This window comes from Labrus mixtus, chromosome 8 (genome assembly GCF_963584025.1).
Source record: "Labrus mixtus chromosome 8, fLabMix1.1, whole genome shotgun sequence".
In the NCBI taxonomy this organism is placed as follows: Eukaryota; Metazoa; Chordata; class Actinopteri; order Labriformes; family Labridae; genus Labrus; species Labrus mixtus.
Genome location: NC_083619.1, coordinates 16,296,325 through 16,309,642, shown reverse-complemented (window position 1 = coordinate 16,309,642; position 13,318 = coordinate 16,296,325). Strand labels below are relative to the sequence as shown.

General features: G+C 39.6%; 1 protein-coding gene across 1 annotated transcript; it reads right to left on the bottom strand.

The window, feature by feature from the left end:
- Positions 1–83: 83 nt before the first annotated feature.
- On the bottom strand, positions 84–11,134 carry LOC132979154 (bcl-2-related ovarian killer protein homolog B-like). The gene is made up of 5 exons (XM_061044701.1): positions 10,823–11,134; positions 9,963–10,302; positions 8,033–8,161; positions 3,726–3,889; positions 84–1,130 (listed from the first exon to the last, which is right to left on the bottom strand). The coding sequence occupies exons 2-5, from the start codon at positions 10,183–10,185 to the stop codon at positions 1,005–1,007; spliced, it is 642 nt and encodes a 213-aa protein (XP_060900684.1). The 5' UTR covers positions 10,186–10,302; positions 10,823–11,134; the 3' UTR covers positions 84–1,004.
- Positions 11,135–13,318: the final 2,184 nt, after the last annotated feature.

The window sequence follows — 13,318 nt, the reverse complement described above, 5'->3', positions numbered from 1 at the left end:
TTTTCTGTCCTGATGGATTTTATTTTTGCAACAGGTAACATGAAACATTGAATGTTAACAATAATTATAAAACAACCCAGAGATTAATGAATTGGTGCAGATTTTTAAGTTTATTGTGGATTCAATAAAAACATTCAGACACACATTTATAAATTAACACTCAAAGTGACAACCATCAGGCGTTCCACACAATCATCCTGTGTTCATACTGCAGCGGCTTTAAACTTTAAAAACTCTTTGACATAAAAAAATAAAATCATAAACTATTTACAGATCAAAAAAAAGGAATTCAACACCTGTTAAATGTCATCGATGCATCGCACACACCACTCTTCCATCCTTCTGTTCTTTGGCCAAAAGTGGGCAAAATGTGACACCACTTCTCTTGTTTAAGAGTGTCTAAGGTTTCAGCTGAGAGTTTGTTAGGTCACAACACTGTTTGTGCTTTGGTGTAGTGCAATAGTGGTCATAAATCAAAGCCATGGAGTTTAACCAGTTGATACAAACATTCACTCTTAAGGTTTTTTAAATTCCGCTTGGATTAAATGCCTTTTGTCTCGTCAAAAAAGACACAGGTGGAAAAGCATGAATTCTCTGTACAAAACTGGCTCCTTCAGGTTTATATTCTGAAACAAATATCACATGAAGCATCAAACAGTTTATGGCAGGGGCGTGAACAACCTGAACTATATCATACATTACAGTTACAACACTGCAGAAGCCTGGTTTATCGCGCAGCTGTGAAAATTTGTGGTGGCCTGGCGCTGTTAAATATCCATGTGACTGCTGTCTGGATGAAAAACAATCACTGATGGATTTATTACAGGCCAACATTACACACACAATGGTGATGAAACACTCGTTGATGCACATTCAGCGATTGCACGGTTTCTGTCCCTCGTTAAGCGTAGCCTTCATATGCCCTCCATTATTATTGACACATCTGAGATTCCAATCTCGTATCAAATGATGACGATGACTCCTGCACGCTCGGCCTCGTCCCTTCACTGCTCCTTCATGATGTAGACGTATACTGTAGTAAGGAAATACTTCAGGGAATCGATGCTAGACGACAGCCAGTGCTGCTCAGGCGTTAGATCCTTCTTCACCACACATTTTGTTATTTCCGCCTGATAAAAAGACATTTAAGAGTTAGACTACTTTGAAGTCAGTTTTAACTTTCAGGACTTTTTTAGCCAAAAAAGGTATTTAAAATAAATAAATGTAAAATACAGTTTGTTTTTACTCATCAATCTGATGCATCTGACTCACACTACAGACTCTTGTTTCAAAATGATGAATGTTACAAACAATCAACATACAAACAATCTAGTTTCAGTTAAGGAACTAGTTGAGTTGGCGGAGCAAAAAGTAAGTCAGTAATTTTTCACTTCAGTGTGCTGCTTGTGTAAGTGTTGTGTGAAAGCAATATGTCACTTGAGGTCATGATGTTGAACTCAGTATCAGCACTGTGCTCATATTCTGTACTACACCACTGCCTCTCATGTGATACGGTTTTAATCTTTTGACAAAATGATGCTACTGGCAGGTACATTCATCAGCCAACAAAACACAATAACATTTTATCAATGACCTCCTCAAAAAATGAATAGTTCAATATAATAAAAATAATAGATTTAGATGTAACAATGCCTATATGTATTGTTCCTGACAAATACATGTAAATACAATGAATAAATAACAATCTGGGGTTTAATCAGTCTGAAAAAGTACGAGTCTATTTGCAGGCGCTTGGCAGCGGATAGATTCAGACACCATTAGGCGGCGGGGCGAGAGTGTTGTTTTATCTGCACCAGCTGCTCTTGCTGACTAGCTACAGGAAGGAAGCTGCATTACAGACAGTGATACTGGTGTCACATCTGTCATGTTTGGACTTCACAATAAACTGGACAGAGAGCGGCTCACTCTCCTCCCAGCTTCACTTCTATATATGGATAGAATTGAGCTCCATCAGCATGACAGTGCAGCAGAGAGTGAAGGGGCTGACAGCTCCTCTCAACGATAAGATGCAAGTCAAGACAGAACTGAACTCAGCTGCAAACTTTAAGGGTGCATTATGTTAGTGCTATATCCTTTATAAACTGGACCTTGAGATAGTGCAGATATATAGCCATGGCAAGTAAATATGTGATTCATGGTTCTATCAGCAATCACAATACAATCTTTGTGAATTACCCACAAGAAGTCGACAGCCACACCAGTCTCTGTTTTAGTTTTGGGCTAAACGCTATGTTAGCACGCTGACATGTAGTTAGGTCTTTGTAACTCAACTGTTCTATGTTAACTAACAAGGTGAGAGATTGTTAGAGTTATCACCACAATACATTGCAAAATAACAAAGGTTGCTGGTAAAAATCTGTGCTGACATGGTGAACGTTTATGTCAAAGTGAAAAAAAACCTTCTAAGTATGTTTCAGGGAGAATAACAGTTTTTGGCTAAATGTGGGGTATTTAAAAAAGTTGACCCTTAAACATTCATTAAATAATTAAAAACAGGCAAATGATTTACATAAAAAGTCTCCGATTGTGACAGTTTAAGAAGATACTGGGCTTGGGAACGGAGGACCCTAGGAACTTGATGCGATCCAAAGCTGAATGCTAACATTAGCATGCTAGGGATTACAGTCAAAGTGCTACAATTGGGGATGTTTAGGTGGCATCATATAAAACACAGACACCATTTAATATAAACCTCTTGCTACATTTGCTAATTAGCTCTTAACTCAAAATAGGCTGAGACTTATGGGAAAGTATTTGATTATTTTGTCACGAACTAAAGCGCAGTAAAAGCTAAGGGATCACCAAAGTTATTCCATTTCATCTTCAAGGTTATGTTATTTATTCTGATATGTGATGTGATATTTTGTTCCAGACCAAAGTTAATGGAAAAAATTGACTGGCTGACATAGCAGTATAGCCATTTAGCTGCATATTAGATATCCAGCTTATAAATCTTTGAAAAAGATGGGAGAAAAATGCACATCTTGATCCAAACACTGTAATATTTTTATTAAAATGTTTCAAACTGAATTGTAGCTTTTTAGTTGTTTACAAATTCCCCACAATAATCGAGACATGAAGTCCTTCCCGGTATTTTTATCCCTGGGCTTCTGCTCTTTTTCTAGATTAGCTTTGAGGAAACAAAAACATTCCTGTGTGTCTGACCAAGTATGTCCTATTTGAGACACGAATAACCAAAGAAGTAGAACATTATGTTGACTGCAAAACTTTGCATCAGATAGCTAATATTAAACTGTAGTATTTTAAGAAGGCCTTTCTGAGCAATGATCTCAAACCACTTTTCCACAGCGTGTGATAGTTTTTACTCAGAGTCATCCTGTCTCTGTTGTTTTATTTGTGCTGTGTTCGCATCTCCACATCATTGTAAATGAGGGAAACCTGCACCTTTTGAGGCTTAAATAAAAGGTTTGAAATGAAATGAAAACATAGCATCATATGTTCTGTAAAACTCTAAAAAAGACTATAAGGGCTTTATGAAAGCAAACATGAAACCAAGATACATTTGACATCTAGCTTCAGGAAGAGCTCAAACACCAGAATGCTGCTAGTTTTAATCCCATGAGAAAAAACAATCAAAGCAGTGATTTTCTTATTTTTCCATCTCAAATGTCATCTTGTTCAAATGCCAGGTTAAAAAAAAATACACATTAAGTAACCATTATTAGGCAGCAGTGATGACTTACCCATCCTCCCCGTCTCTTCAGCCAGGGAACCAGAAACTTGCGAACAAACTGGCCCAGACTGTCCACGAGGATGTGGACGGTAGTCGGGTAACCTTGTCTGACACAATCTACTGCTAGGGCTCCAGCTACTGCAAACATGGACACTACTTTACCCCACGTTATACCTAGAGTGAAAAAACAGACATCAGTGTGTTATTTTATGCCTTGATGCAAGTCTATAATGCTCATCATTAATACACAGCTAAACCCTCATTGATGGTTTTCAGTTCATTTAGATGCAAAGCTATTCAAGCATAACCAATTCAAGCTCAATGATGAATTAGCGATCCAAATTAGATTTTAGTAAGAAGATCTAAACGTCAAGCTTCCAGGGTGGAAGAATAACCTGAGCAGCACTTATAAACTGTCATGCTTATTCCAGAATATAATCTCCTGTTCGCACATGTGCCAATCTATATTTACATCCAGTGTGCTACATTTTCTGTGTCCTCATACTAAGCATATAGGGCAGATGGTGGACCTTGAACCGAAATAAAATGAAACGACAAGGTGTGAGTCAACAAACCTGTGAGTTGTGTTAATGTAGCAGATAAGACGTCATGCCTGCTATAAATTAAAGAGGGTGACGCAGCTTTTTATGTGGTGGAGGAGTCATAAACATAGACCGTTTAAAGCATGGTCTTAGTCTCAGTGACAACGCCCGATTATTAAAAGACATTATGAAGCCCAACAATGGTGGTGCCATGTCGGAAATGCTGATCCCAACTAACGTCTTGCTAATCCAGAAGTAGGTAAAGAGGTGGAGTTAAGGCTGCCACAAATGAGTGTCCTGGTTTGTGAAACACACCCATCTGGCTAGACAGCGAACATATTCCAAACAATGAAACAACATGAGCTTGAGATCAGTAACAGGATTTTGCTAAGCTAAATCATGTTTTGCCTCCGAACAGGTGGCCTGATTGTCAGCAAAATCAGCCATGTCCCACTGATTCCTAAATATACAAAACTCTTAGCCTTAATATCATCAAAATGTTTTTTTTTTTCAAAACTGTTTTTACCAGTAAAGTAATTAGTTAGAGACTAAACGGGTTTACATGCTAGGCTGTAAACTTTTTTTTACAAACAATTCATTTAAGCCCTTTACTGGCCTCAAATAACCCAGGCTGATAATTAAGGGAATGTGGTCCATTTCTAGTATACAGTTTTCAGGGCAGCAGGGATTGTTATTACGACCATCAGTGATGTAATACCGCACCTAATGACATTAGCCTCCTTAGGCAGGCTTGCATGGCCGTGATTGTTCTTCAGAGCCGACCTGCAGTGTCTGTCTGTGCGTCTATAAAAGGGAGATAGAGCTCTGGGCAAGCTTAAATGAGATAAGTGTACATGGAAGCTGCTAGAGAACGTCATGTCTCACTCCTTACTGAGAAGCAGGCCGAGAATAGAGAGAAGATTGTCAGGGATAAAACCGTAGGAGGGGAGGGAGGAAGGAATAACAGAAGTGGGAGGCGGAAGAAGATAGACGGAGGACAGAAAAGCCATGTTTTTCTAAAAGAAGCCACAGTTCAGATGATGGCTAAACCACTTGCAAAAAAACTTGTGGTTATGATATATATGTCTACTGGACATATCATTCCTTTGTATTTTCTATATACATGTCAAGCACATTGATTAAAGAAGGACAAAAAGCTACAGAGGTGGTTATAGAAACAAATTCCAGACAGCGGGGAGAACAAAGTTAGATGCTTGTCTCTATTTTTATCCAGGTTTCAACCCGTCCCAGAAGGCAGGGGCAGTCCGGGTTCACCAGTTTGTTATTCTTCAGGAGGAATCCCACGCTGTCTTAAAAAAAACTGCATCCTCCTGACGTCACAGCTTTGGTAGAACACAGGCATGAAAATTATATTATCCAAGTCCTTTTTTGACCTTTCCAGGAAAAAAATGTCCAATTTAAGCCTTACATCACACTGCATTCAGACTGTCTAATCTTTCCCAAGGCTCATACAGGAGACAAAAACAGATCATGATTTTTAATTTGTTTACTTTAAAATGCCAGTGCTGCCTTAAATAGCATACATGAAATATCTGTTGTCAGGACAACTTCAATCCAAGAGCAAACAGAAACAATTTGAAAACATAGAGTCTGAAAGGGCTTTAGAGAGACTGACAACAGGGGATCCTCTGGAAACCAGACTGATCAAGGATTTAACCAGAAACCAATCAACACACTTTATTTATGTGACAATAAAAGATCATTACAAGGCTATGCTGAGGTAGTTGACATTGTGTAAAATGTGTTATCATCTATCAAAATCAACTTCTACCAACCAGACAACACACATTTTAAAGCCATGCTAACATCTCTGTGATAACATTTGCTAAGTGAAGGTTTCACTGATCAAGGTTTCATCAGTTTTGCAGGTATTAGCCAAAGAGTTGGACTACGTTGAATTGGGACCTGATCACTGTGATGACAGTGGATGATGGGAAATGTAGTTCAGGGCTACCAGCTTTAGTTTAAGAAGTGTCCCCAAGTATTCAAAAGTACTGGAATGTAGAAAGCGCATTCTACCTGTGTTTCAGTTTTAAGAGAGGAAATTCACTCTCTGTTGGTAAAAAAAAAAAAGGCTATTTGCAGTTTCCCCAAGAATGAAGGTCGCCATTTGTTACAGCCATTATTTGTGGTGCCAAAAAAGGTTGACGGTCTCCGCCCTGTCTTGGACCTGAGAATATGTTGAAATTATGTCAGGAAAAGCAGCCAGTTCGACCCAGGGACTGGTTCACTTTGGAGGACCTAAAGGATGCCTATTTTCATGTGCCAATATACTGAAACACAGACAGCTTCTGCGCTTCACCTTCGACGGGATCGTGTATGAATGCCAAGTTCTGCCTTTCTACCTGATGTCGTTTTTTTTTTTACAAAATGCGTAGAAGTAGCACTGGCGTCCATCAAATGCCAGGGGTATTTGAGTCCTCAACTACCAGAATGATTTGCCAAGTCAAGCAGATTCAGCATGTCAAGCCAATGCCAACACGTCCCAGCAGGTGGCTAACCTGCAGTCTTTGGGGATTGTAATAAACTAAGCAAAGAGCTGTCTTACTCCATGCCAGGAAATATTTTTTTCTGGCTAGACCGAGACCCGGCCTATCTGTCATCACTGAGAACAGCATTCAACCATTGTCTCTCTCTCTCTCTCTGTTCCAGCTGCACCACACTCACTGCAGAAACGTGCATGTGAATGGTACGTGGACAAATGTGGCACATCAACCAGCACATTTTTACTGCATGGGTCTGCTGCTGGTTTCTCCCTCTCTCCTTCCTTAACAACAATACACACATGAACAAACAGGGAGGAACACACTCTCTTCCACTCCTCTCCCTGGCTCACAGTATGTTGTCATGGACCATCACTCACCTGCTAATTCCAGGTGTGTGCTACACTGCAAGCTGGGCTAATCGTATACTTTATAGTGTACTAGTTTTATTGTCTGGATGTGACCGCTCAGGATGTCTTAAGCTCTGCTCTCAGCAGGAAAGTGATATTGATTCCGTCATCACTGCTTCTGCGTCAAGGCTGGTTTTCTCTTAAGTCTACCTCCATGGGGGTTTTGAGCATGTTGATATGTCCCCATACTTATTAGTTGTACTTGGTACCAATTAATCTGAGGGTAGCAGATAGATGGACTTAATAGATAGATTAAATTTAATCTGACGGCATCAAAATGGTGTGAAAGCATGGCCATTATACCGAGGCCTCCATCCAATAATTAAACTGTAGACATGCTGAGTGAGAAAGTATTGCTTGTTTACATAAAATTATGTCTAATTCATTGCACTAAATTCCAGTTTTTCCTATGTGTTCTTGATGCAAATTCTCATTTCACGAAAAATTATGAAATCGGAAGTACATGTGCAGTTGCACAGGGAGCCAGATGAATGAGTGAGCTTGTGTTATATATGCTCTAGCAGATGTGTCGGATAATCCCTCCCATTCAGGCTGTTTGATGTCCGGTCTGAATCAGGTCAGGCCAATTAAACTATTTAACTCATTTAGCGTCGAGCATTGTTGAAGTATTTCTTGAACGAGCAAGATGGCTGCTGCTGAAGTGAAATGTCCAGAATCCACCATCACATACAGTATTTAACAATCTGATAGGTATTTCATCCAGCCTGTTAAATCTCAGAGAGAGCCTTCATTGTTAGCTGGACATACTGTTAGAGATCTCCTCTGGCTGAAGAGTACACGTTCACTTTTTGCACGGCGCTACATTATCATTAACATCAACTCCAGAAAAAGGCAGTGTACCTGTTGAGAAAATCTCTGTTGCCACACCGATGAAGGCATCTGAAACCATGTTTTCCATAGCAACAGAAATGTTGAGCTGCCGCGCCACGTTCCTGTACAAATTGGGCTGCATACACTCCAGCTCATCACCTAGGAAACAAGACAGAAAGCGCAGACAAAAAAAGGATAAAGAGGCATCAAAAGTGTGTTTAGAAGATCAAAGTGTATCCAAATAAGAGACACAGCAACAATACATAGATTTTTTCTTTTTAGAAATACTTTAAACACTCTTGGTTCACTAAACTTTCTTTTACAAAACAACTTCTTCAAACAGTGATTCTGCTCTGCTTGATGTCCAACATGATTGTCTCTGCTGGAATCTATTAAAAAGAAGACGGGCACTTCAGCTGCCATCTTAAAATAATCGAAAACCTCCAGATGTGATCCCCCCTATGTAACAGATCTCTATCACGAACACACAAAAACACACATACACTCAATACTCATCGGTTGCTCCTAGTTTTGTTCCTATTATTGTCGATCGACTGAATAAGTCTTTATCAAACGATCGGTGCGTCTCTCCACAAAGGGCACGGTTAGCATTTCTGCACAGCGCTGTCACTTCATTCATAATTTAAACATCCAGACACGCTGACAAGATCATTCAGAATTTTTAATTATCAAATTAAATGTTTTCTACACATCTAAAGAAGGTCCCACACAGTCAGTGGAGGTTCATACAGTGAAATAGTTTGGAGGGAAACAGCACTCCTCCTTACAAATCCTGGACTCCATCAGAGCTGTTTTATAAAGTTTATCAGTCCTCTGGGGAGACTTTCTTCTGTCCTGTGTATTAACAGTTCAAAATAGTGTTTCGTTTTGCTGCTTAATTGTCCCGCGATATTTGCTGCACTGACATCACTGTGAAATCACATGGAAACATTTAGAGTTTCTATGAATAGATTCTCTAATCATTCAGAGTAGATAGTTTAAGATTTACTTTATTGATCCTGCAAGGGGAAATTCTGTTTTTACACTCTGTTTATCATGCAACACACACATAGGCTGACATATACACATGCACAAACAGGATCCTATGGACATGCACTAATGGAGAGATGTCAGAGTGACGGGGCCGCCCCCGGCAGGCGCTCCTGAGCTGGTGGTGGGGAGGGGGTTTGGTACCTTGCTCAAGGGCACCCCGGCAGTGCTCAGGAAGTGATCTGGCACCTCTCCAGCTACCAGACCAACTTCCATATTTGGTCCACACCGGGACTTGAACCGGCAACCCTCCGGTTCCCAACCCAAGTCCCTACAGACTGAGCTACTGCCGCCCAAGTTGAAGAAGACCTTCATACATCTATACAACACAACAGAAAAACACCTGAAAGTGTGCACTGCTTTATGCACCGGTAATATAAAATAATTTGTGTTTCAACAATATCACACCCTCTCAGACTGAGGGGCAGTATAAACGTGAAGACTTACATATAATATAAAGCTCAGCTAAAAAGCATTTCACTTTATCAAACACATTAATGTGCTAAAGTGAAGAACTAAAGCGCATGTTGGAACTCGGCTCATACTCAACCTTGAGGACTCCAACTTGGACTTGGACTGGGGTAGTGGGGACTCAAACTCAAATTTTCTTCGGTGACTCGGACTCAACTCAGGTAATGGTGACTCAGATTTAACTTGGACTTGAACACTGGGGACTGGACTCAGACTACGACACTTATAGTACACCTATGGCAACTATTCTTAATGACAACTTTAAATTAAAACGTGGGCAAAGTGAAAACAAAGACTAAACTGTAATGTCGCTCATTCATCCAGCTTGAACTACTTCCCTGATTAATGAAAAAACAAAGGCAGAGTTGAATGGGCAGACATGTTGGTACAAGATGTTATTTTGTTCCTAAGAACTTACAGCTCATCTAGTTTCTCTTACCTAAACAGAGAAGAACCAAAGACACCTCAGTGAGCACTGCACTTGAAGGCGAGAGGTTGAGTTCAGTTTTGGACCATCCCAGTCCGTTCTGGTTCAGTCGGGACAATATGTAGTCTCTGCACAGGGCCTTTGACTGGGTCACCAGTTCCTTCTCAGTTAACGAGCGGTCAAACACATCCAGGACCTCTGCAGCAAACACAGAGGACCTCCGCAGGACCTCCATGTCCTCCTGCGAGCAGATCTGTGATCAGAGAGTGGCTGACCTCTCAGGATCAGCGGTGTCTCAGTGTGTCCTCTTTATATCCCCAGAGGAAGTATAACTGAGGGGACAATATGGCAGCTGTGAAGAGAGAAAGACTTATTTTGTAGCAGCTAGAAAGAACCGGTTAGGGAATTGATTACATAGCATGACAAAACACTTTGAATTCACATGGAGTGCTAAGAAAAGTAAGCAGCTTGTGTAACTCAATTAACAATCACTGCCTTTCCCTGCTGTTACTACACACTTTGTTTGCATATTCACAGGGAAGGACTGTGGGCTTAAACAGATATTCAGAGTCTAAATCAGACCAGAAACTTACATAAGAAAATGATGGAGGCGTTATTGTTGTGAGTCACATGGTGGGATAGTCAAGATATTGCTACACTTCTTAGATTATGCAACACGAAGCTGACGCCACAAAATGACAAGGGGAAGTATATTTGCAGAGAAAAGCAACAGCCCTATCTTGAATTGAGACAGGAATGCATAAAGTTTTTTTTTTTTTTTTTTTGTAGTTTAAGCTGAAGTAACCAAAGAAAAAGCACAAGACGTTTTAAATGTTAAAGGTTTAACGCATAAAAGACAAAGCCATGCTTACCTTTAACGTCGTCTCCACATTGAGACGCAGCACCCAATTAATTAATTAATCACGCAACCTTTCGGTAGAAATCTGTAGTGTATCTCAACCAGAAAGTCCCACGAAAAACAGCTCGTCTAGTCCCGGAGGAGACCGTCCCGCATGACCTTTAGGAAACCACGGAGCGACGTTTTTTCACTGGTGTCATTTTCGACAGGGCTCTGGCCCCGGTCGGTCCACTTCATCGGCCAGAAAAGCACCGACAAGACCGGCTAAAGGAAAGAGTCAGAGGACGCCTACCTGTTGTTTCACCCTCCCATTGGCGCTACATGGGTGCGTTTGTTTTTACAGTCAGGTGGAGCCCGGGAGGAGGGGTTTAACGCCGGTCTCAGCCTCCAGAGTCATTCGACATGACAAAACCTCCCGACGGCAGCCAGAGGGAGACAAATCAACTGCATCTGTATCTTCATTCACAAATCTAAGCACATTAACGTGATTCAAAGTCACACTTTTATTCACATTCAAACGTGTTAATTAATCGTCAGTGGAAAATTAAATGCATTCAGTTAGATTTTCTGACATTTCAAACATGCTCTCTCACTTGATATGAGTTATTCATGTGAGGTTTCCCAGCTCTCAGGTGTAAAGTCGCATCACTCTTCTTCTGCTCTGTGGTCAGTGTTTATGTAAGTGTTCTTCAGTGAGGACAAAAAGTGTCGCAGTTTTAATCCCGTTTTAAACCCGACCTGCTCCGCATTCAGGCTATTATAGGCACCAGCTACGACACTGAATTTGTTCTGCTTCATGGTTACCGATGTCATTGCACTTTTTCACGTTTTAATTTGACCAAACTGTCCAAAAAGAATATCAATAAACCACACACAGTAGGTTTATCTTTATTGCAAAGGAGTCCAGTCCAGAGGAAACGCCATTATAAACCATGTAGGATTGTCTCAGGACTGACCAATTAATTTAATTTGATTTTTATTAAAAATTTAACAAAATCTGATTTGGTTTGTTTGTGAATATTTTTATCAGGTTGCAGCAGTAGGCTACGTCAGAATCACGAACAGTGAAGAATGATGAGGCTATTATTAATTTAAAATTATTTAAATTTTAGGGGCAGGTTTCTTTAACCTATGGTTTATTTACCCTATAGCTACATCTCTTGTAATGCTGTAGGGTAAATCCTTATTTTCAAGTGAACCGTTTGGCCACTAAGTGTCGCTGTAACTTCCCTTTGTTAAAGTCAACATGATGTTTTCTTCCAATCTGGGGGGTTTATGAAAATAAAAATATGCTTATTTATTACATTTGTGTTATTAACCGTAATTAAAGTTGATGTGAAACTTTTCTTAAGACAGTTTTGTGTTTCTTAGTAAACTATCACAGTCTCATAAATACAACTTGTGTGTGAGGATTTGTGATGATACACAGTCTGTTTATGTAGCCTATACTTTTTGGTCACAGTCTGGTCCTTGTTATTAGAATGACTATCATAGATGCACATGGAACACAAAAAGGGGGGAATTATGATTTGATACAGTCATGTTGATAGGATTGAAACATTGATATGAGTGGTTGTTTTTTTTTGCATTTGACCTATACATTTTCATTTGGATGCAGCACAAGCTTAATAAATAGGCCTGCCTGCTTTAAAAAAACATCTTTAATGGTATTCTTTAATTATTGTTTTTATTATTTTGTCCTACTTGTACAGAGTCAGGTATATTATTGTGTCCCATGCTGTACTAAATAAGCAGACACCAAGTAGAAAATCTGTTTGGCTTAAGAGTCCTTTTTTTTAATGAATCGTTTTTTTAGTGGTTAAAAAGTTGTCGTGTAGCTCTATTGACTTACCTGTTGAAATCTCCCTATAATCCAACGAGTGACGTTAACTTTGGTTTATTTAAGTCCAGAATCACACAACACATTAAAATGTCAAATCTTTTGACCATAAATAAATATAGCACTATCGGTTTAAAAAAACAAACAACATGAAATAATAAATGTTGACTTTTTCATTATAAATACAATAACTTGAAATTGAAAAATGAAGGAAATTATTCAAAATTTTTGAGCAAAGTTCAAGATCAAAATGTCCCTCAAAAGACCCCAAGCTCTCTGTTGTGGAATTGTTGTTTCAATGATTATCATGTCAGTATTATCACTGACACAATGAAGTTGCTTGAACAGGAAACCTTAGCTTCCAAATAGGAACACAAATGAACCTGTTTGTAGGTTTTCAGATCCTGAACTAGACACCAGCAAAGCACTGACAGAAGCTGTTTTCCAAGTTGAATCCTCAGATAAGATGCCAGTATTTATTGCTTCACTTTCAACTGTAATACCACATTATGAAAGGCAACGCCTGGCCCCATCAGACGACACATCTAACCTCACATGGAATCTAGCATTGTGTCATTTCAAATGACAGAAAGACTGATGGACTAGATTCCTAAACATCAGAGTCACTGAAAAGTTCAGAAATTCAAACGCTCTGGGGACTCCTGTGTT

What these genes read in the sequence shown, in the direction of transcription:
- LOC132979154 (XM_061044701.1), bottom strand. Translation starts at nt 10,185, where the DNA reads ATGGAGGTCCTGCGGAGGTCCTCTGTGTTTGCTGCAGAGGTCCTGGAT. An exon ending in TTTGGTTCTTCTCTGTTTAG is followed by an intron (nt 8,162 to 9,962) that starts GTAAGAGAAACT and finishes CTTGTTTCCTAG; the next exon opens with GTGATGAGCTGGAGTGTATG. An exon ending in AACAGAGATTTTCTCAACAG is followed by an intron (nt 3,890 to 8,032) that starts GTACACTGCCTT and finishes TTTTCACTCTAG; the next exon opens with GTATAACGTGGGGTAAAGTA.